Here is a 20,065-nt window from a genome sequence, read left to right as displayed (position 1 = left end):
GCATGCTAAGAGTGAACAAATGAATCAGAATAATTTACTGTACTAGAGAAAACATTTCCATTTGAAAGAGCTAATCATTCATTACTTACGTAAATGTACTTTAGAAAGGAGCATATATTATCTTCTCCTTATGTATTCCTGATGTGTCTCCTTATTATATCAATAACCATTTGATTTTCATATATAAAATGAAGTACTTTAGGTTTCCTCATTGTAAGTTCAAATCACCCCATTCCAGTTGGAAGGACTCCATCAGTCATTGAACACCACCAACCTTTTGAATCTTGAAAGTTGATACTGTTCTAAAAAAGCACTGAATGCCACCCTCACAACTTCATTAGATCACAGTTCTATCTGTTAGCTTCTTGAGGGCAGTGTCTCTACATGATTTATATTTTTATCCCTCAGAATATCTTATACCAACTCAGCAAATATAGAGAGCACAGATTTTTTTTTTAAAGGTAGAAGACATAGCCATTTTGGCAAAACTTAAAGCAGTTTACGTTTGTCACACACCCTGCGATAGAAGTCAATGACTCTTTTCCAAAAACAAAGAATTCTGATGTGGTCCAGGGTGCTGAAATGGAGACCCAGTATGGGAAGGGGCCCAGCAGCAGATGGAAAAGGTATGACAACATGCCTCTTGCTACAAGGGCAGACTCCAAACCCCAAAGGGCAAAACACAACCTGAAATCATGTAGATGACTATATAACTCTGTCAAATATGGCCCTCCCCAGCCCCATTTCAGCAATAGGAATAATAAGAGCATCATTCCTTACCATTTTGTTTGTAATGAAAAACAATGGGAAAATGGGCCTTTCTTTACAAAATCTCATATTATAGAACACTGTTTGTAACCAAATAGGCTGCAATGGCATTCTCATCCTGAAGGCTATGGGCCCTTGTATTGGAAATGCCACTTCCTGGGTGGTGAGTACTTGGAATTTCTGCAGAAGCTTCCCTCCAAAGAGTATTTCTGATGCTCCTACTCAATTTTCAACTTTTCTGTAGGTTTGAAATTTTTATAATGAACTGTTAGGGGGAAAGGCAATGTCCCTTTCCTCACTACCCCAGAGTAATTACTGCCACTGGCATTTGGAATAACATTTTCCCCTCTTTCCTGGCTACGATTGCAAGCATCTCTCAGTATCTCCCTGTGTGAGGTAAGATAAGTATTCTGTCATTTTCTATTAATAGGGAGAAATTCTGAGTCACAGGAGGGCTAAGTGATTTTTCTAGCTGCAGAAATAGGAGGAATAAAACTAAGCAGGTTGAGGAATACATTATTTTAGGAAGAGGACGATTGTGGTGGTACCGCATCCTTTTTCTGGACAATTGCAATCACTTCCTAATTGGTTTTCCTGCCCCCAGTTTCTCTTTCCCTTCCAGTCTACTCGCCCCCTTTGTTACAGAATTATATCCTGAAATCATGTCACACCCCTGTATAAATATCTATGATGACTTCACCTAAAGAAAATATCAAAACTTCTTATCATGACATCCAAAGCCCATTTCCATCTGGCACTACACTACCTTTCTCGTGTTCTCTACCAATCTTTGCCTTCCATACCATTCACCTGCACTGCACTCGTCACACATGCCCATTCCTCCAAACCTCAGCTCGTGTCATCCTTCTGTCTTGCCCAGAGTGCCAGTCTTCTCCTATCCCACTGGAAAGGGGACAGTGAGAAATCTGCTCCCTGGGGAATCTAACTCAGATGCTGCCTCCCCTGGGACGCTTCCCAGCACCCCACCTCTACCTTCCACCTCCCACCCTAAGGTAGATGAACCGTTTCCTCCTCTTGTTCCCATAGCACTTTCTTTCTACTGCAATGACCACATTTATTACATCACATTCTAGCTACCTGGGCAAAAATAAGTCTAACCTCCCCAATTAGACTTATTTTTGTGTGTGTGACAGCAGGGCCTGAATCTCATTCATTTTCATAAGCCCCAGCAGTCATTTCAGTTTTAGACACACAATGGGTGCTCAATAAACACATGATGCTGCTACCAGGATACCTTCTTCTGTTCTTTGTAATCTCCCAACTGCTTTGTGACAGATTTCACCAGTAAATAACTCAGAGTACATACTCGTTCAAGAGTTGCATTTACAAGGGCAAGCAGATTAGTTATGCCTGACACAGAATTTTCCTGTTAAGAAGTTCTGATGCTTGCGCCTAAAGAATACTATTTGCCTCATCTTTCCAGTTACTTCAAGAACATTTCTACAATTGCTGAACAGAGTGGATGGGTGAGGAATCTGACTATCTGGGATGTCACCTGAAGCTTCTCAAAGTTTGGTCCACCTGTATAAGACACTTCTGACTGCTGGACTACAATATAGTTGCCTGAGCCCATCCCTAGGTCTTCTGAATCAGAGTCCCTGTCGGGGAGGCCAGGATATGGACTGAGAAAGGAAGTAGAAACTTCCTTTTCTAAAGTATCCAGGTGTTTCTAAACATTTCATTTCTAGACCTACTGGTCTGGGTGGGAAGCTCTTGGGCTCATTGGAAACCTCTGCCTAGGCAAGGGACTGTTGGGGGATGATTGTCGTGAATGCTTCTAAACCAGTTGTTAGTCCAGGCCACATATCAGAATTCTCTGGGCAGCTTTTGGAAAATACTAATGCCAAGATCCACCTTACATCAGTTAAATCAGAATTACTGGTTATGGGACTTGGGCACCTATATTTCTTTAAAAAGCTTTTCTTTTAAGCCAGTTTGGCTGTAGAGTAGTTGTCAGATTCTTTTGATCAAAATCAGGGGTTAGTCGTTAGAGGCTCCAGATTTAGGTTACATTCCACACCACACTCCATCTCACTCTCACTATAAATGTAAATTTCACAGCAAATTTAACTAGATTAAAAAATGTGCTTTAGCAGTAGGTACAGTTATACAAAATGGAAAAAAGTCCTTCTCTCTGCCATAAGTACTCTAATTAACAGCACATTGCATGAAAGGGCCACACTGAAGGCAGCAATGTTCTAAAGGTTAACCTGCAGGTCGTCATCTCATGAGGGCAGGATCCTAGGCTCAGTGCTGGAAGCCACACCGTGACACAGTTGAGCTGTCTGCTGTCTTGTACCTTGGTCATGCAAGGTCCATGGGTCCTGCCACACCTCCTCTACCACATATTGTAAGTGCACCAATTTCAAGAACAGAAATAATTTGTTTTTAGGCCAGGCGCAGTGGCTCACGCCTGTAATCCTGGCACTTTGGGAGGCCAAGGTGGGTGGATCACCTGAGGTCAGGCATTCGAGACTAGCGTGACCAACATGGAGAAACCCTGTCTCTACTAAAAATACGAAATTAGCCAGGCATGGTGGCAGGTGCCTGTAATCCCAGCTACTCAGGAGGCTGAGGCAGGAGAATGGCTTGAACCCGGGAGGCAGAGGTTTTGGGGAGCCGAGATCACGCTATTGCACTCCAGCCTGGGCAACAAGAGTGAGACTCTGTCCCCAGAAAAGAAAAAAAAGAAAAAAAGAAAGAAAAAGAAGTCATTTGTTTTTAATATCCTTTATACTAAATTTTTAAAACCCTCAGGTCATCAAGTGGATTCACATTAAAGAATGCCAGCTGATTATTTCTGCCTAAAGCATTGGAATCCTACAGCTGGTTACACTGAATTACTTAAATCATTGCAGCATTGGGATAGCTGAGTTCATGGAGGTTCCTGGAGTGTGGTGCACCTGTAAAGGGCATGGAAACTGAAGTCCCTTCCCACATGCCTTGCCCTACACATCTCTTCATCTGTATTCTTTATAGTAGCTTTTATAATAAACTGGTAAATGGGAAAATCCCTTTGGCCTTTAAATTGAAATGGAAAATAGCCATAAAGTGGAACAATATGTACCTGAAAGACTCTAGTCATTATACTGCATCATCAAACTTAATCAGTTAACACAAACTTATTATGTAATAATACCAGAGTACTAGGAGGGAACAATGTATGAGATGATTACAATAAGTGCTTAATACAATGCCTCACACAAAGTTGCTTCTAAATAAATCATTACAAGCAAAATATAAAACCTGGAAAATGCAATAATGTGGATGTTAAACTAACATTTGAAAGATTTAACAGTTGAATACCCGCCACCACCCTAATCAAGATACAGAACATTTCCCTCACTCCAAAAAGGTCCCCCATCCCTCTTTCCAACAAATTACCTGTCTCTTCAAGACAACCACATGTAGGCAGCATGACCTCCCAGATATCCATGCCCTAATGTCTGGAACCTGTGAATATGTTACCTTACATGGCAAAAGATACTTTAAAGACGTTGAGATGGAGAGACTATCCTGGATTACCTAGGTGGGCCCAATGTAACCTCATGAGTCCTTAAACGTAGAAGAGGAAGACAAAGAGCAGGTCAGAGAGATACAGCGGTAGAAGAGGCAGCAGAGATTTGAGCCATGAAAACCATGTGACCTGCTATTGTTAGCCTTGAAGACACAGGAAGCGGAGGCACATGCAAAGGAATGCAGGTGGCCTCTAGAAGTTGGGAACTCAGCAAGCAAACAGGGACCAGAGTCCTACCCCGCTAAGGACTAAATTCAGCCAACAACCTGAATAATCAGGGAAACAGGTTTTCCCCTAGAGCCTCCAAAATGAAAAGCAGCCCTGCTGACACCTTGGGTTTAGTCCAGGGAGACCCACGGGGGACTTATGACCTACAGAACTGAAAAATAATAAATTTGTGTTAAGCCAAAAACAAAAGTAAATTACCATACAGAAAATATAACAAAAGAACAGAGAAATCCCATCAGTAAGGCTTTTTCCCTGGGAAACTCGTTAGGCAGTGGCATGACCTAGCAAAAGTTTACACTTTTTTTTTTTTTTTTTTTTTTTTTCAGAGGGAGTCTCGCCCTGTAGTCCAAGCTGAGAGTGCAGTAGCGATCTCGGCTCACTGCAAGCTCCGCCTCCCGAATAGCTGAGACCACAGGGACCCACCACAATGCCTGGCTTTTTTTTTTTTTTTTTTAAAGTAGTAGAGACGGGGTTTCACCTTGTTAGCCAGGATGGTCTCCATCTCCTGACCTCGTGATCTGCCTGCCTTGGCCTCCCAAAGTGCTGGGATTACAGGCATCAGCCACCATGCTCGGCTGGGTTTACTTCTGAGGTTTGGGTAAGGAACCTAAAACTTCTGGTAGGTCCAGAAAAACCTGAAGGATTTATACCAAAGGATATACCTATCGAATGTTTAATAAAACTAATCTTGGAATCCTATATGTCCAAAAATTAGTATAGAAACTGTGCTAAGCAGGTGTCTGTTTACTCAAGGCTGGGTATGCTTCTACAATGTGGCTTCTAGCACAGCCTTTCTCATCTGTCCATGAATGGAAGTTTCCTTCCAGTCATGGGAGAGTGGCTCTCATGCCCAGCTCTGACCCTCCCCTCTTCCCCTTCCCTGTGTTCTGAAAAGCTCCTGCTGGGCATGAAGTCAGAGGGAGAAAGGAAGTTCCCAGAGAATGGGACTTCTTACATGCAGGACTCATAATATAAATGTGTGTTTCCATTAGGTGCCTTGAACCCAGATCGAGAGACAACGGCCATGTGGCTCAAGCTAGTGGATTTCCAATTCCCCTCTTGCACAACATGCAGTCCATGGGATCAGCTATAAGCCAGCATTGATGGAACAGGGAAAGTGCCTGCTACTTCAGCAGGTGAATCCTAGAATGATGGGGAACCCCTGGTATGCAGTGTGTTTTCACTGTCCCAAAACTATCCAGGTATCTCAGCCCATTGAGAAACCTCAATTTCTGGGTTGCTTACTTCAGCAACTAACAGGGGCCGTAAAGCAGTTGATTCTGTTCTTTGAAACTTTTTTTCAAACATGTGTATGGATTGTTTTTTTCTTCCTGAGAACTAAATTAACACTGTAATGTTTTTTTCTGTTATGTGATCCCTTTTCAGCAAGGTCAATAAACATGTATTAAGAGCTATGGTCGGGTGTGGTAGCTTACATCTGTAATCCCAGCACTTTGGGAGGCTGGTGGATCACTTGAGGCCAGGAGTTCAAGACCATCCTAGGGAACATGGCGAAACCTCATTTCTACTAAAAATACAAAAATTAGCTGGGCATGGTGGTGCACGCCTGTAATCTCGGCTACTTGAGAGGCTGAGGCACAAGAATTGCTTGAACCTGGTAGGCAGAGGTTGTAGTGAGCTGAGATCGTGCCACTGCACTCCAGCCTGGTGACATAGTGAGACTGTCTCAAAAAGAAAAAAAGAAAAAAATTGTGTGTGTGTAACAATAAAAACATGTAGCAGTCAATGAGTTATTGTTCTAGGACTGTTTCTACCCCCTCTACAAATATAAATCATTGATTGCAACAGCTCTGTGATAGAGTATTCCTATTTTACAGATAAGGAAACTGAGACATGGGGAGATGAAATGGTTTCCCTGAGAGTCACAGGGCCAGAAAGTAGGTAAGCTAGGATTAGAATCCGGGTTGGCCTGATTCCACAAGTCCTAGTCTGGACCAGCAAGATAAAATTTAACAAATTATGTAGAAGCTATTATGGTAGACCAGGTTGAATTCATTTAGGGCCACTCATCAGGTTGGGAGCAGTGTGTACTAAGGAGTTTTGAAGGGACTGAGATGCAAGTTTGGATTCCAGCATAAATTACCTGACATTTGAGCCCAGGCTTCCCCACCATAAAGTTGTGATAATGGTATACTTTTTTGCAAGGTAATCACAATGGTTAAATTTAACCTGTGCAATGGTTGGTGTAGAGTAATTTGTAGCCACTATGTTGGTATTTCAGATATGTCCAGATATAACTTTTATAATTAACCCACCAACAGCCTTAAGCAGTGTTGTTTAGACTGGAGTTTGGGGCTTCCTAGGGTTCTATTAATATATTCTTGGGGGATTCGCAAGTTCTTAAGTTTGAAAAAGTGAGCTAGAGCATTCCTGTATTGTGGATAGACACAGTTACTTCCACTGATTTCTGAAGCAAAAATAGGGTGGCAGGAAATAGTACCCACTTAGAAAAATAATGAGTTCTCTTACACAACAGCTATATGTACTACTCACACCTGCATAAATAACGGAACACAAGATGGAGAGAAAAGTCACCAGAGGAAACATAGGCTACACAGGGAGGCTCAAGGCAAATACTCCACATGTAGATGCAACATGGATAATGCCCCTGACACCACATGTGTGGTGCTTCATGACAGGACACCAGAAGGTTTTGGAGAGCTGAATACATATAGCCTCTCACCTCCCTGGCTGGCAATGTAAGCTATACTTTCCCACTAAGGATCATCGCTCGGGCTTTCGAAATAGTACAATGGGAAACAAGGTACCGTCATCTCCTTTCCAAAAGAAGGTAAATGCGCTTACTCAGATATGTACTGCAGAAATGCCAACGTCGTGACAGTTTCTTATATCTACATTTATATATACTTTTTACATTTCCTGCTTTGTAAAAATAAAGGATAAGGAAGAAGAATCAATGAATATTTTCCCAGTGGAAGGGATGGAATTAAAACATCTGAAATAAAAAATTAACATTGCTATCTTTAAATGAATTTCTTTGCTAGAGACTGTCTAGCTTTAAAAAAAAATTCTAGTTAAAGTCTCTACGGGAACCTGAATGTAAATTAATTTGTCTTTCGTCAGATGATTGGAAACAGAAATGCAAGAAAGCTGACGAAGACCATAATTTTTAAAAGCTTAGCCAAATTGGCTAAGGTCTGAATTTTACAATAGTTCATATTTTTCTTCAGGTGGGATCATCCTGGCAATGCACGAATGTGCCATCTCGTTTACAGGGAAGCTCCACTCTCCCATTAGATATGCCTGTGGGTGAGTGATTCTGGTGTTGCTGTCCAGCTACCTCTGCCTTGAGGTCTAACCTAGCCTGCCTTTCCCCTTCCCCCACATTTTTGGGGAAATCATTAACCCGTGCTCAGTAAGACCTTGCAGCTCCTCATCATGGGACAAGCTGCACGGAGCTTCCACGTGAGAAGCAGTTTGATAGCAAACCTAGATCTGCAATTCCCAGGGGCTGCCCTCATGGAATTTTAATTGGGGGCTATTTGAAATTCACTTTGGCTTTCTCACAGCCTATCACTGCCTATGAGTCATGTTACCTATTGTCAGTTCCTTAGGCCTCTTGTGTTCCTCAGTTGCTACTGTTGTGGTACAACTTCTTCGTATCTTTTCTTTTCTTTTTTTCCTTTTTTTTTTTTTTTTTTGAGATGGAGTCTCGCTCTGTAGCCCAGGCTGGAGTGCAGTGGCGCAATCTCGGCTCACTGCAAGCTCCGCCTCCCTGGTTCACGCCATTCTCCTGCCTCAGCCGCCCGAGTAGCTGAGACTACAGGCGCCCGCCACCACGCCCGGCTAATTTTTTGTAGTTTTAGTAGAGACGGGGTTTCACTGTGTTAGCCAGGATGGTCTCGATTTCCTGACCTCGTGATCCGCCCGCCTTGGCCTCCCAAAGTGCTGGGATTACAGGCGTGAGCCACCGCGCCTAGCCTTTTGGTATCTTTTAAAAGCACTGGTCAGAAGACTTTAGGGTGAGTTTTGTGCACCCCAAATACGGTTAAATTCAGTTTTGAAGTTTCAGCTGCACTGAAAGCCACTGTCACTTTGAGGGCCTACCTGGGACCCCTAAATGCATTTACATTTTAAGTCAGAACTTCCCAAACTCTTCTTGTTTGCTGAAAATCTGTTTAACTGTTTTCACATGATGTGTTAAGAAATGTCATTGTATTCACAGAGATTATTCCAAGAAGATTAAAGGTCATGCTAGCCCATTTGGATCTTATAAATCGCAAGTGTCCTCGAACTCAGGTAAATTCCTGCAAAATTGGAATGTTTCTCGAATTGCTTTGAGAAAATTTTATAACCAAAGGACATAGCTTTTTAAAAAATTGTCTTTTAACTAACAATTTTTAAGGAACTTTCCAGAGGGAAACACCAGGAGGAATTCAAGCGCAAGCACAGGTGCTCAGTGCACACATACATACACACACACACACACACACACACACACACACACAGAAAGAGAGAGAGAAATGGGAATCTATGAAAGTGCTTCTCTGCACTCATGAGAATGGATCACAGATGATCTGCTATCTCCAGTCTTTAAACACAGCCCTCTTCATATGAATGATATCCTCTGAAGGGCACCGAGGCCTCCAGAATTAAGGAAGCCTGTAATTCTTCCAACTACTAGAGCCCTTATCTCCTAAGAGAGCTTGTCCTTAGTGCCTCACAGGAATGGCAAGATCACCACCAACAGCATGCCTTATGCAGGAATGAAGTGGCGATTTAAAAAAATTTTTTTATTATACTTTAAGTTCTAGGGTACATGTGCACAATGTGCAGGTTTGTACATATGTATACATGTGCCATGTTGGTGTGCTGCACCCATTAACTCGTCATTTACATTAGGTATATCTTCTAATGCTATCCCTCCCCTCCCCCAAGTGGTGATTTTTAAAAATCATCTTCTGAATACGGACTTTGTGCCCTACACTTCTCGTGTGTCATCTCAGTTGTCTCTACCTCACAGTCCTTTGAGGGAGGAATATATATTCCCAATGTTACACACTTCCGAATTCCTTTTCTTGACTTTTCTCTATAGCGCTTTCACTTTCTAATATATAATTATTTGTTTTATTGGACTGTCCTCATTAGAATGTAAACTTCAGTGAGGCAGGCTATTCTTGTCTGTTTATTCTCTGCTGCTTTCCTGGAATCTAGAATAAATGCCTCAATGAATGAATGAAGTGAGGCCCAGACGACCAGTGAGTGACAGAGGTTTGAACCCAGGCTTATGTGCTATGCTGATGCACTAGATAAGCAATGGCACTTGTGAAGATTAGGATCTATGGCATATTCTAAGGGAGAGAGAAGACGCAACATTTAGTGAATGGTTGACTGATGAAGAGTTGCGTGCAAAGAAAACCACTGGTGTGTAAAAGGAGAAGGGAAAGTAGCCTAACTTTTGATCTTTGACCTCTGTAAGGAGGATGCAACAAAAAACGTGAGGCTGGAGAAAGCCTGGAGGTCAAAATTCAAAATGCTTCCCTTGAGATTCTTCATATGTGGGCAGGGAATACCACGTGGAGATGAGTATAGTGTCCACAACACTATATATAATCCGTGCATGTGGGCATCCTTAAGAGTCTGTAAAGGGTTTGACCTCACGTCTTGATACTCTCTGTTGCTACTGTGTGACCTTGGGCAAATTCCTTAATCTTTGTAAATGGGGATAATTTACGTTTTTTCTGAAGACTGTCCGAAATTATGCACGCAAACACAGAAACAAGACGGTACCCATCGTGTAGTAAGTGCCTAATAGGCATTGTTATATCAGTTTGCTGTGACTGGACAACACAGTGCTTTCAAAGGTAACCAGTAGGGAGAAGTCAGAAATGTAGCTGGGTCCATTCTGATAACCGTGCTAAAGGATTTTGATCCTGGTCTACGATAACACCTCCTTTACTTGACAGCTGAATTGGAACGGATGAAATCGGTTAGGGTAGTACCTCAGAGGGCTTTCCCGCAGATGAGCGAGTGCAGGCGGGCTGTCAAGCAAGCCTCAAGGGGCATATGTGGGATGCCCAAACCGTGCCCCCAAACCGAGGCCTTTTCACAGATCCTCAATTCAGAAGCATAACAAATTAATTCCAACAGCTAATAGCACCCCACCACCACTTTAAGACATTTCACCGTAACCATTTTATTGTTACAGGGACCCTATGAAGCAGGTAGTTTTATCTTCATTATAAAGAAGACTGCAACTTAGAACGACTAAATGATTTAACTAAGGGCGCATACCTAAGAAGAAGCGGGGACATAATGCAAACGAGGGCCGTCCCACTCCAGAAGCCCTTTTCCCAGCATTTCTAGGACTGAGCGGTCAGAACGCCACTTTAGCCAATGCGCCAGGAAAGATCGGCATTCCCTTGGCAATAGACTTCAGAAGCATGGGTTAAAACTAGTTTCGATGTATGCTCTCGAATCTGTAGGCATACTCAGGTAGCTACGTATTAAAACAGGCAAAGTGGAAACCCAACTTCCCTCCCTTTCTCTTCTGTTGGAGGTGCTGTGCTGAACCTCCAACAGGTTTGTTCTTCTCAGTTCCTCTGCAGGGCATCCTGCCTCTTCCCTCCCTGTTCCCAGGTCCCAATGACTGAAACGTCTCGGGGTGGGAACTTCTGTGACAGATCGGGGAGGATAGGGGGAGTCAACTCCAGCGCAGGCCTCCCACGGCTGAAACTAAAAGATACCCAGTGAAATATAGGAGTTTTGTTCCAAGGGCTGCCCAAAAATGGTGCGGAGAAGAGCTCGGCAATCCCCACCTTCGTCGAACACGCTCCTCCAGGGGGGGCCTGCCTGCAGCAGAGCTCTAAAATTGGCAACCTGGGCCTCACAGCCGCCTTTTTTTAGCCTACATTTCCCAAACCAGGGAAGAGGCGGGTGACTAAAAATGCAAATTGCAGCGGGGGTGTCAGCAGGCATGCCCGTGGGTGCGGGGCGTCGGGAGACCCCGCGACCTTACGCGCCCTCGCGGTGTTCACGGTGGGCGCAAAGCCCAGCGAGGGACGCTCCCCAAAGCCGCACCCCGGGCGGCTGCCCGCGCTTCCGCCTCTCAGGCAGCGGCGGGACAAAGCGCGGCCTCTTTTCCACCGGGGTTTAGGGAGGGGAGGCCGGATTAGGGCCCGCGCCTTCCGGCCGCGGCCCTCCCGCGCCGAGCCGGCCGCACACAGGTGGTTTTCCGCTCGGGAGGGGCCGGCCTCGGCACTTTTATATAACAATAGAGCTCTGCGCGCCGGGAACGCGCCTCCCCGCCGCCGCGGCCCCCACCCGGCCACGCCTCCATCCGGCTTCCAGTCTGTCCGCCCCGCGGCGCCTGGGCCGAGCGCCGCTCACTGGCCTGGCCGGCACCTCCCCAGAGTTACCTGCTGGCACTGCAGGGCGGTAGAGATGTTCCCCTCGACTCCTTGGGAGCCAGGAGCCAGGGGGGGTCCAGGCAGGCACTGGTCCTTGCTCCCCCCCACCCGCCCCGTATCTCTATGGAACCGGGAGTCCCGCGTTCAGCCCAGTATCCGTCCACTGCGTCGCGCACAACCCGGTGCCCGCCAAGCGGGGAGACGGGGACAGCGGGGCGGTGGCAGGGAGCGCAGCGCGCAGGCGCGACTGGTGTTCCCCGGAGTGCCCGGCGCTGGACAAAGGGAGGCGGCGGCAGGAGAGGGCTGGGGAGGCCCCCTCTGACATGCCTCCCTGCCAACTGTAACCAATCGTCAAGCCCCCCTGCTGAGCCCCAGCAGCCTGCAGGCCTTCCCCGCACCTCGCCCATGGCGGGGACTGCCGGCCCGGCCCAGCGCGTCCCAGCACACCTCGCCCAGGCAGCCCCGCCAGACCGGCTGTTTCGTCAGAAGCCAAGCTCCTTGCCCAGAAATCATTAACGAGCGCGACCCCCCAGCAGGCGACGGTGGTGATGGGGTGGGGGGAGAGATTTAGATCCCCGGAACAATGGCTTGTAACTCCCCACGCCGCTGGAGCGGAATACAGTAAAAGCACTGGACTGACCTAAGAGTTTGTTTCTGCACTCTACATTGTTTTAAAGAAAATAAAATGTTACTTTAAGAAAAAAGGTTTCTTTCTAATTTTCTGGACAACCAGACGTTTGTTTGTTTGCTTTAAAATGTTTCAACAAAATCCTGGTTTGTTTCGAAATATGTTGGATTAGCATTTAACACCTCATCGATCACTAAAGCCCAGTCAGTTCACCAGCCCCAACACAGCCTCGGCTAAAAGAACATCAGAGCAAACAGAGCTGGGCCTTTAAAACTGGCAAACAAATGCCACACACCGCCTAAAGAAGGGGGGTTGGGGGAGGGGAGGGTTAAGGCGAACTTGGGTCCAAATGAGTTTGAAGGGAATACGAAGAACAAAAAGTCAGCACAAGTTTTCCTAAAGCTAGCTCGCGAACGCTAGCGTCGCGAACAAGGGCTTTTGTCCATGCTAATTGCGCCATTGGTGCGCAAAAGTTCCGACGCGAAGTGTGAACTCTCAACAGAAGGAAACATGAGACAACTGAAGTGCCCTGGTTTATGTGCCCTGCTCCTCCTCCGCTGCCGCCTCCCCTTCTTTCTCCTTCCTCCCGCCGAGCCCGCTGTTGCAGCTTGTTTGCACTGGGGCTTATCCGGAGCGGAAATTCCTTTCCGTTTTTGTGAATGACAAACTCATTAACAATTCATCAACACAACCTGTTCCAGCCGGCCCGTCCCCACGGCAACAGCCCCTTCCGCAGCACGCTCATTGGCTGGCCCGGAGAATGTATCCATTGAGACGCTCGCTGTTTGTATCCATTGAGGAGCTGCCTTGCGCAGGGGGTGTGCGAGACTGAATCCAAGGGATAGTGAGCAAATCGAGTCTTAAATAATCCGGGGAGAAAGACGCCCGGGTAGATTTGAGGTGCAGACTTGGCGGGAGGGATTAGGAGCCGCTAGACTTTTTTTTCCTCCCCTCTCAGTAGAACTGAGTCCGAATTAATTGGATTTCATTCACTGGGGAGGAACAGAAACTGTCTGGGCAGCTTCATTGAGAGATTCATTGACACTAACAGCCAGCGGCTGCAGCTGGGTGCAGAAAGAACCTCTGGCTTTACTTCTGTCTCGTCTTCCCCAACCGCTAGCCTCGGCTTGGGTAAGGCGAGGCGGAATTAAACCCCGCTCCGAGAGCGGCAGCTTCGCGCGCGGTGCGCTCGGCCTATGCCTGCCCCGAGGGGCATCTGGTAGGCACCCCGCCCTCTCCCGCAGCTAGACCCCCATGATAGATACGCTCAGACCCGTGCCCTTCGCGTCGGAAATGGCGATCAGCAAGACGGTGGCGTGGCTCAACGAGCAGCTGGAGCTGGGCAACGAGCGGCTGCTGCTGATGGACTGCCGGCCGCAGGAGCTGTACGAGTCGTCGCACATCGAGTCGGCCATCAACGTGGCCATCCCGGGCATCATGCTGCGGCGCCTGCAGAAGGGCAACCTGCCGGTGCGCGCGCTCTTCACGCGCGGCGAGGACCGGGACCGCTTCACCCGGCGCTGCGGCACCGACACAGTGGTGCTCTACGACGAGAGCAGCAGTGACTGGAACGAGAATACGGGCGGCGAGTCAGTGCTCGGGCTGCTGCTCAAGAAGCTCAAGGACGAGGGTTGCCGGGCGTTCTACCTGGAAGGTACGCGCCCGGGGAACTCCGCGCGCGGGGCAGGGCGAGGGGCGCAGGGCTGCGGGCGGGGCGCGTGGACTGAAAATGCCTCTGCTGCGCTCAGCTGGCGCTTCGGAGCCGCGCTGCTAGCCTAGGGGCCGGCAGCCGGCAAGGTAGCAGCCGCCAACCGCGCGTTGCGCACCAGAAAACCGGGCAGGCTCAGAATCCACCCGCTTCCGGCTGCGAGTACCGGCGGTTTCTTTATAACGGGTTCTGTGCCTTCTTACCCAGAACATTCTCCTCCATCACCCTATTTTCTATGGTTCGATTTTGAATTAAGATTTGGAGGACCGGAGAGATTGTTGGGGATGCAAATTGGCACATCCTAGCTTTCAAAATATTCCAAAAAGTTGCCATTTTGTGTATTTCCGGATTCAAACGAATAAGGGTTCTCTGGCGAGGTGGGCCCGTTCGTTCCATTCCCGAGGGTGCACATTTAAAGTGTATTTCTATTATTTATGGTTCTGTATGTAGGGGGTTCGTAGGGTGCTTGTGGTGTTTCTTGCGCCGGGCTGCGGTTCTTACAAGCTGTGAAAACTACTACGGCTTCTCGGGTTACACGATTGCTTTTCTCGTTCTGGCAGGTGGCTTCAGTAAGTTCCAAGCCGAGTTCGCCCTGCATTGCGAGACCAATCTAGACGGCTCGTGTAGCAGCAGCTCGCCGCCGTTGCCAGTGCTGGGGCTCGGGGGCCTGCGGATCAGCTCTGACTCTTCTTCGGACATTGAGTCTGACCTTGACCGAGACCCCAATAGTGCAACAGACTCGGATGGCAGTCCGCTGTCCAACAGCCAGCCTTCCTTCCCAGTGGAGATCTTGCCCTTCCTTTACTTGGGCTGTGCCAAAGACTCCACCAACTTGGACGTGTTGGAGGAATTCGGCATCAAGTACATCCTGAACGTCACCCCCAATTTGCCGAATCTCTTTGAGAACGCAGGAGAGTTTAAATACAAGCAAATCCCCATCTCGGATCACTGGAGCCAAAACCTGTCCCAGTTTTTCCCTGAGGCCATTTCTTTCATAGGTGAGACTAATTAATGGTCGTCGTTCTGACATTTAAATGCAAAATTCCCTGCCATTCATAAGAGTTTAAGCTGCTAATCGTTCTTGCTGCTTGCTAATTTGTCGGACTGCAGGTCTCTAATTTTCCTAAAGCGTCCTTAATTCTGGTTTATCTTCTTGTTAAGGGAAGAAAACCTGCCTTTTGACATGGCTGCAGATTACAGGTGTATTTGAAACGCTGTTTCTTTGAATCTTTGAATTCAGTCATTTGACAGTCGTTCATAATCGGACAACAGATTTTTCCCACAGTCTTTGGACTCAGGGGAAGGGTCAGATAGAAGTATTCACTATAGACAGAAATTCCAGCATTGCTTTATAATTTAAAAAAACCTAGGAGTTATTTTAGGATGTCAAGACGTCAAGTTAGTTGTTGGAAAGCAGTATGAATGCTAAATGTTATCCAGTTGAATGATACTGTGATACTGGTAACAGTGAGACAGTGCGTAACCTGAGCCCAGCAGGAAGAACTGTGGGCTGGAAGCCTGGGAGAAGTGAATCTCCAGGCATTGTAATGCATTTCCTATTACAAAGGAACTCATTTTCAGGCCATGTCGACATCCTGTTCCTCCTAATGGGCCGTCCCCTGTGACTTCCCTCTCTCTTTTAAAATGCCTGAATACCTCCATTGTTAGCTGCACAACATTTGGAGAATAATTTAATAGACCCTTGCAGTCTGGTTGTCTGTATAAAAGGCATTCACGAACATATTGCAGGGTTTCTGGTATTCACATGCTGAGGCAAAGAATGCACCCATTAAGGAGTTTTTTGTTGGCAGAAACTTAATACAAAAGCTCTCTTTTCAGAAAATATCTGAAATATGTAATTGTGTCCAGTGTACATGTTTTATTTCAATGATACATTTTCTGCTGCTTGTAGGGCTCAACTGCCACACACAACTATTATTACTATTACATTTTTAGGTTCAGTTTTTAGACTGATCATTCACAAAGGGTGGTTTTCAGTCTACTGAGATCTTGCTTTTCTTTTTGTGTTCACAGATGAAGCCCGGGGCAAGAACTGTGGTGTCTTGGTACATTGCTTGGCTGGCATTAGCCGCTCAGTCACTGTGACTGTGGCTTACCTTATGCAGAAGCTCAATCTGTCGATGAACGATGCCTATGACATTGTCAAGATGAAAAAATCCAACATATCCCCTAACTTCAACTTCATGGGTCAGCTGCTGGACTTCGAGAGGACACTGGGACTCAGCAGCCCCTGTGACAACCGGGTTCCAGCACAGCAGCTGTATTTTACCACCCCCTCCAACCAGAATGTCTACCAGGTGGACTCCCTGCAATCTACGTGAAAGACCCCACACCCCTCCTTGCTGGAATGTGTCTGGTCCTTCAGCAGTTTCTCTTGGCAGCATCAGCTGGGCTGCTTTCTTTGTGTGTGGCCCCAGGTGTCAAAATGACACCAGCTGTCTGTACTAGACAAGGTTACCAAGTGCGGAATTGGTTGATACTAACAGAGAGATTTGCTCCATTCTCTTTGGAATAACAGGACATGCTGTATAGATACAGGCAGTAGGTTTGCTCTGTATCCATGTGTACAGCCTACCCATGCAGGGACTGGGATTCGAGGACTTCCAGGCGCATAGGGTAGGACCAAATGGTAGGGTAGGAGCATGTGTTCTTTAGGGCCTTGTAAGGCTGTTTCCTTTTGCATCTGGAACTGACTATATAATTGTCTTCAATGAAGACTAATTCAATTTTGCATATAGAGGAGCCAAAGAGATTTCAGCTCTGTATTTGTGGTATCAGTTTGGAAAAAAAATCTGATACTCCATTTGATTATTGTAAATATTTGATCTTAAATGACTTGACAGTGTTTGTTTGAATTGTGTTTGTTTTTTCCTTTGATGGGCTTAAAAGAAATTATCCAAAGGGAGAAAGAGCAGTATGCCACCTCTTAAAACAAAACAAAAAAAAAAAAATTGTGCTCTTTTCTAATCCAAAGGGTATATTTGCAGCATGCTTGACTTTACCAATTCTGATGACATCTTTATGGACACTATTATCACTAAGACCTTGTTATGGCGAAGTCTTTAGTCTTTTTCATGTATCTTCCTCATGATTTTTTTCTCTTTATGTAGTTTGACTATGCCTTACCTTTGTAAATATTTTGGCTTGTGTTGTCTCAAAGGGGATAATCTTGGAAAGACACCAAATCATGGGCTCACTTAAAAAAAAAAAAAAAACTTCAGCTGTGCTAAACAGTATATTACCTCTGTATAAAATTCTTCAGGGAGTGTCACCTCAAATGCAATACTTTGGGTTGGTTTCTTTCCTTTAAAAAATTTGTGTAAAACTGGAAGTGTGTGTGTGAGCATGGGTACCCATTTGATAGGAGAAATGCATTTGATTGTGAAGAAGGGAGAGTTAAATTGCTCCATTATGTTCGTGGTGTAAAGTTTTGAGCTGGAATTTATTATAAGAATGTAAAACCTTAAATTATTAATAAATAACTATTTTGGCTATTGAGTGTGTATTTTTTAAAAAATCTCAGTTACACCTATGTGTGAAGTGACACATTTTAGAGCTTTTTCATTCAGGGATTGATTTTGACTTGTAGGCATAGCAGGGCAAAGTTCTTTTTAAGCTTTTCCTAGAATGTTTTTCAGCAGCTGTTTATGAAATTCATCATTTGTCACAAAGATGACATCCTAGAATGGACTGACTGTATCATGTATATGAACAATACCTTTTATGAGTATAGTTCAGGCTTAAAATTGTAAAGCCCCTGAAGAAAAATGAATCTATAGAGCATAGCTTGCTGAGGAATAAAATTTGGATACTAACCACAGAGAGGTGTAGCAGAATCTTAAGATGACAGCCACATGTTAACCTCCTCTCTATCCTTCACTGTCAGGATCCTCTGCTCCATAATGCTCAGATAATGCCAAGGAGGAAGTAGGGATAATTCCTCTTCCAGTCTGTTGTTACTGGCAATTCTACCTGCAGATATCCTAGTGTGAGAATGATGAATCCAGAATGATGTCTCCATCCCCTAGCATGCGCATGGCAAGGCATATCTAAGCTTCCTCACTGTGTCAGGATATGGCTTTAGAATTTTACATTGGCACTTAGGAGACAACTTAGTCATCCCTATTCTAATGTGCTTTTTTGTTTAACTGGTTTGGGATGTGGATCAGAAACCCCTATTGAAAACTTGTGGGGATTGTCTTGAATAGTTTCTTTCCAAGCTAAAGGCTTTATATCTTGTCATTTTTCTTGGGACCTACCCTCTCACCTCAGGTGTAAAAATACACAAACCAAAATAAAAGGCAGGTGTATGGAATCAAGAGAACTAGAACATACCTACATTTGGGGCTCTTTTTGCATGAGCTCAGTCCCTTCATGTGAAGTGGGGAGAAGGATGAGCTTTTCACCTACATGGCACGTGTTGACTGCTTGGTTGTCTACACTTCAGGAGGCAAGCGGCCTTCGTTCAATGGCAATCATATAAAACTGTCCACGGTGATTTTTAAGCAACTAAGTATAAAAAGCAAACAGAAATAGTGCAAAAAATATATATACCAAGTCAGTCTGTCCTATTTGGGTGTCCCAAGTCAGCAAGAGCACAGAAAGGAGAAGTGGATTGCAGTTCAACTTGGCTTGTGTTAATCCAGTTCTGAACGGTTTCCGCTCCTGGCATTCCCTAAACTGCCTGTTCAAAGTAGGGATTTGCAAGCAGCGTTAGCAATTTCCTGTCCAGCTGCAGCTCAAGTAGCTGGGTGCTTTTTCCCCGGTTTCTTTTCTCTGATTTCTTTTTTCTTTTTCTTTCTTTCGTTTTTTTTTTTTTTTTTTTAAACTATGGGCTGTGGATAATTTTAGTGCATTTCCTCTTTGTGGATTATTATCTCTTTCCTTCTAGAACCTGTATACATTGAGTTCCTACTGCTTGGCTCAAGCCGACAGCTGGCCTCCCCAGCACTTCCTCTCGTTTCACTGTGGGTTTGTTGTTTGTCAGTCCACTTCTGAAATTAATAATGTTTTCTGGCTAAGTGCCACAAGCCATTACCACAAAGGGGAAGTAACACATATGAATAGCAGGAAGCCATGCAGGGTCACAGTGTGAGCTGAACCTGTGGAGGGAGCATAATTGAGCCTGGCCCATTCAGCAAGTGTCTGACGGCAATTTGGGGAGAGGGAGCTCGCTGCATCTAAGCAGCTCAAGCTGTGAAAAAAACAAAAAAAGTTTCCAATAAATTGGGAGCAAATGGTCTTTGTCACCAGTCTGAATAAAGGAGAGAGAGTATGAAGAGCTTAGAGCCTCCATAAAGTTGCAATGTTTGAGGTTTCTCCCCCTTCTCCTGACATATTGTTTCAGAAGTCTGGTGAACAGAGGGGTGCCTGTTTCCCTCTATTCTCACCAAAGGACTCATGTTAAATGGGTGGTTTTTACGGTTCACATAGGCCAGAAGATTCAAAGAGCTATTCTCTTTCCTTCTTTTTCTTCTGTGGAAGGTGGAAGGTTGTAACTGACAGCATGGGCCCCCACCTCGCTCTGTGCCTCCCTTTCTTCCAGCTGTATCAGGGCTCCTCTGGTTCCTTTGTGCTTGCAGTAGCCGCGTGAAGGCGATCATTTTGCATCTTGGAGTTGGGCTGGCTTCCTGAATGGAGCCCGCACGGTTACTAGGGCAACCTTTGCCAGCAGCTGCAGTTCCACCGCCTCCTTCCTCACCTGCTGTCCCCATTAGTAGCTTCCTCAGGTCTCTGAGAAAGCGCTACCTTTCCTGGCCTTTTGCAGGGGCGTTGGGGTGGGG

General features: G+C 45.6%; 1 protein-coding gene across 2 annotated transcripts; it reads left to right on the top strand.

Moving 5' to 3' along the window:
• Nucleotides 1–12,178: 12,178 nt before the first annotated feature.
• On the top strand, nucleotides 12,179–17,780 carry DUSP6 (dual specificity phosphatase 6). 2 transcript variants are annotated; one of them, XM_010363573.2, is made up of 3 exons: nucleotides 12,191–14,207; nucleotides 14,822–15,259; nucleotides 16,296–17,780. In XM_010363573.2, the coding sequence occupies exons 1-3, from the start codon at nucleotides 13,808–13,810 to the stop codon at nucleotides 16,601–16,603; spliced, it is 1,146 nt and encodes a 381-aa protein (XP_010361875.1). In that variant the 5' UTR covers nucleotides 12,191–13,807; the 3' UTR covers nucleotides 16,604–17,780. The 2 variants fall into 2 exon arrangements, with proteins under 2 accessions (XP_030795637.1, XP_010361875.1); XM_030939777.1 differs by lacking the exon at nucleotides 14,822–15,259 and having other exon boundaries at nucleotides 12,179–14,207.
• The last annotated feature ends 2,285 nt before the right edge of the window (nucleotides 17,781–20,065 follow it).

Source organism: Rhinopithecus roxellana, chromosome 10, assembly GCF_007565055.1.
Source record: "Rhinopithecus roxellana isolate Shanxi Qingling chromosome 10, ASM756505v1, whole genome shotgun sequence".
NCBI lineage: Eukaryota > Metazoa > Chordata > Mammalia > Primates > Cercopithecidae > Rhinopithecus > Rhinopithecus roxellana.
This window is presented reverse-complemented; position numbering and strand designations above follow the sequence as displayed.

Excerpts from the sequence above, each read along its gene's own strand:
- DUSP6 (XM_010363573.2), top strand. The coding sequence starts at position 13,808 with ATGATAGATACGCTCAGACCCGTGCCCTTCGCGTCGGAAATGGCGATC. Across the intron at positions 14,208-14,821 it reads CCGGGCGTTCTACCTGGAAG|GTGGCTTCAGTAAGTTCCAA; the intron begins GTACGCGCCCGG and ends TCGTTCTGGCAG. Across the intron at positions 15,260-16,295 it reads TGAGGCCATTTCTTTCATAG|ATGAAGCCCGGGGCAAGAAC; the intron begins GTGAGACTAATT and ends TTGTGTTCACAG.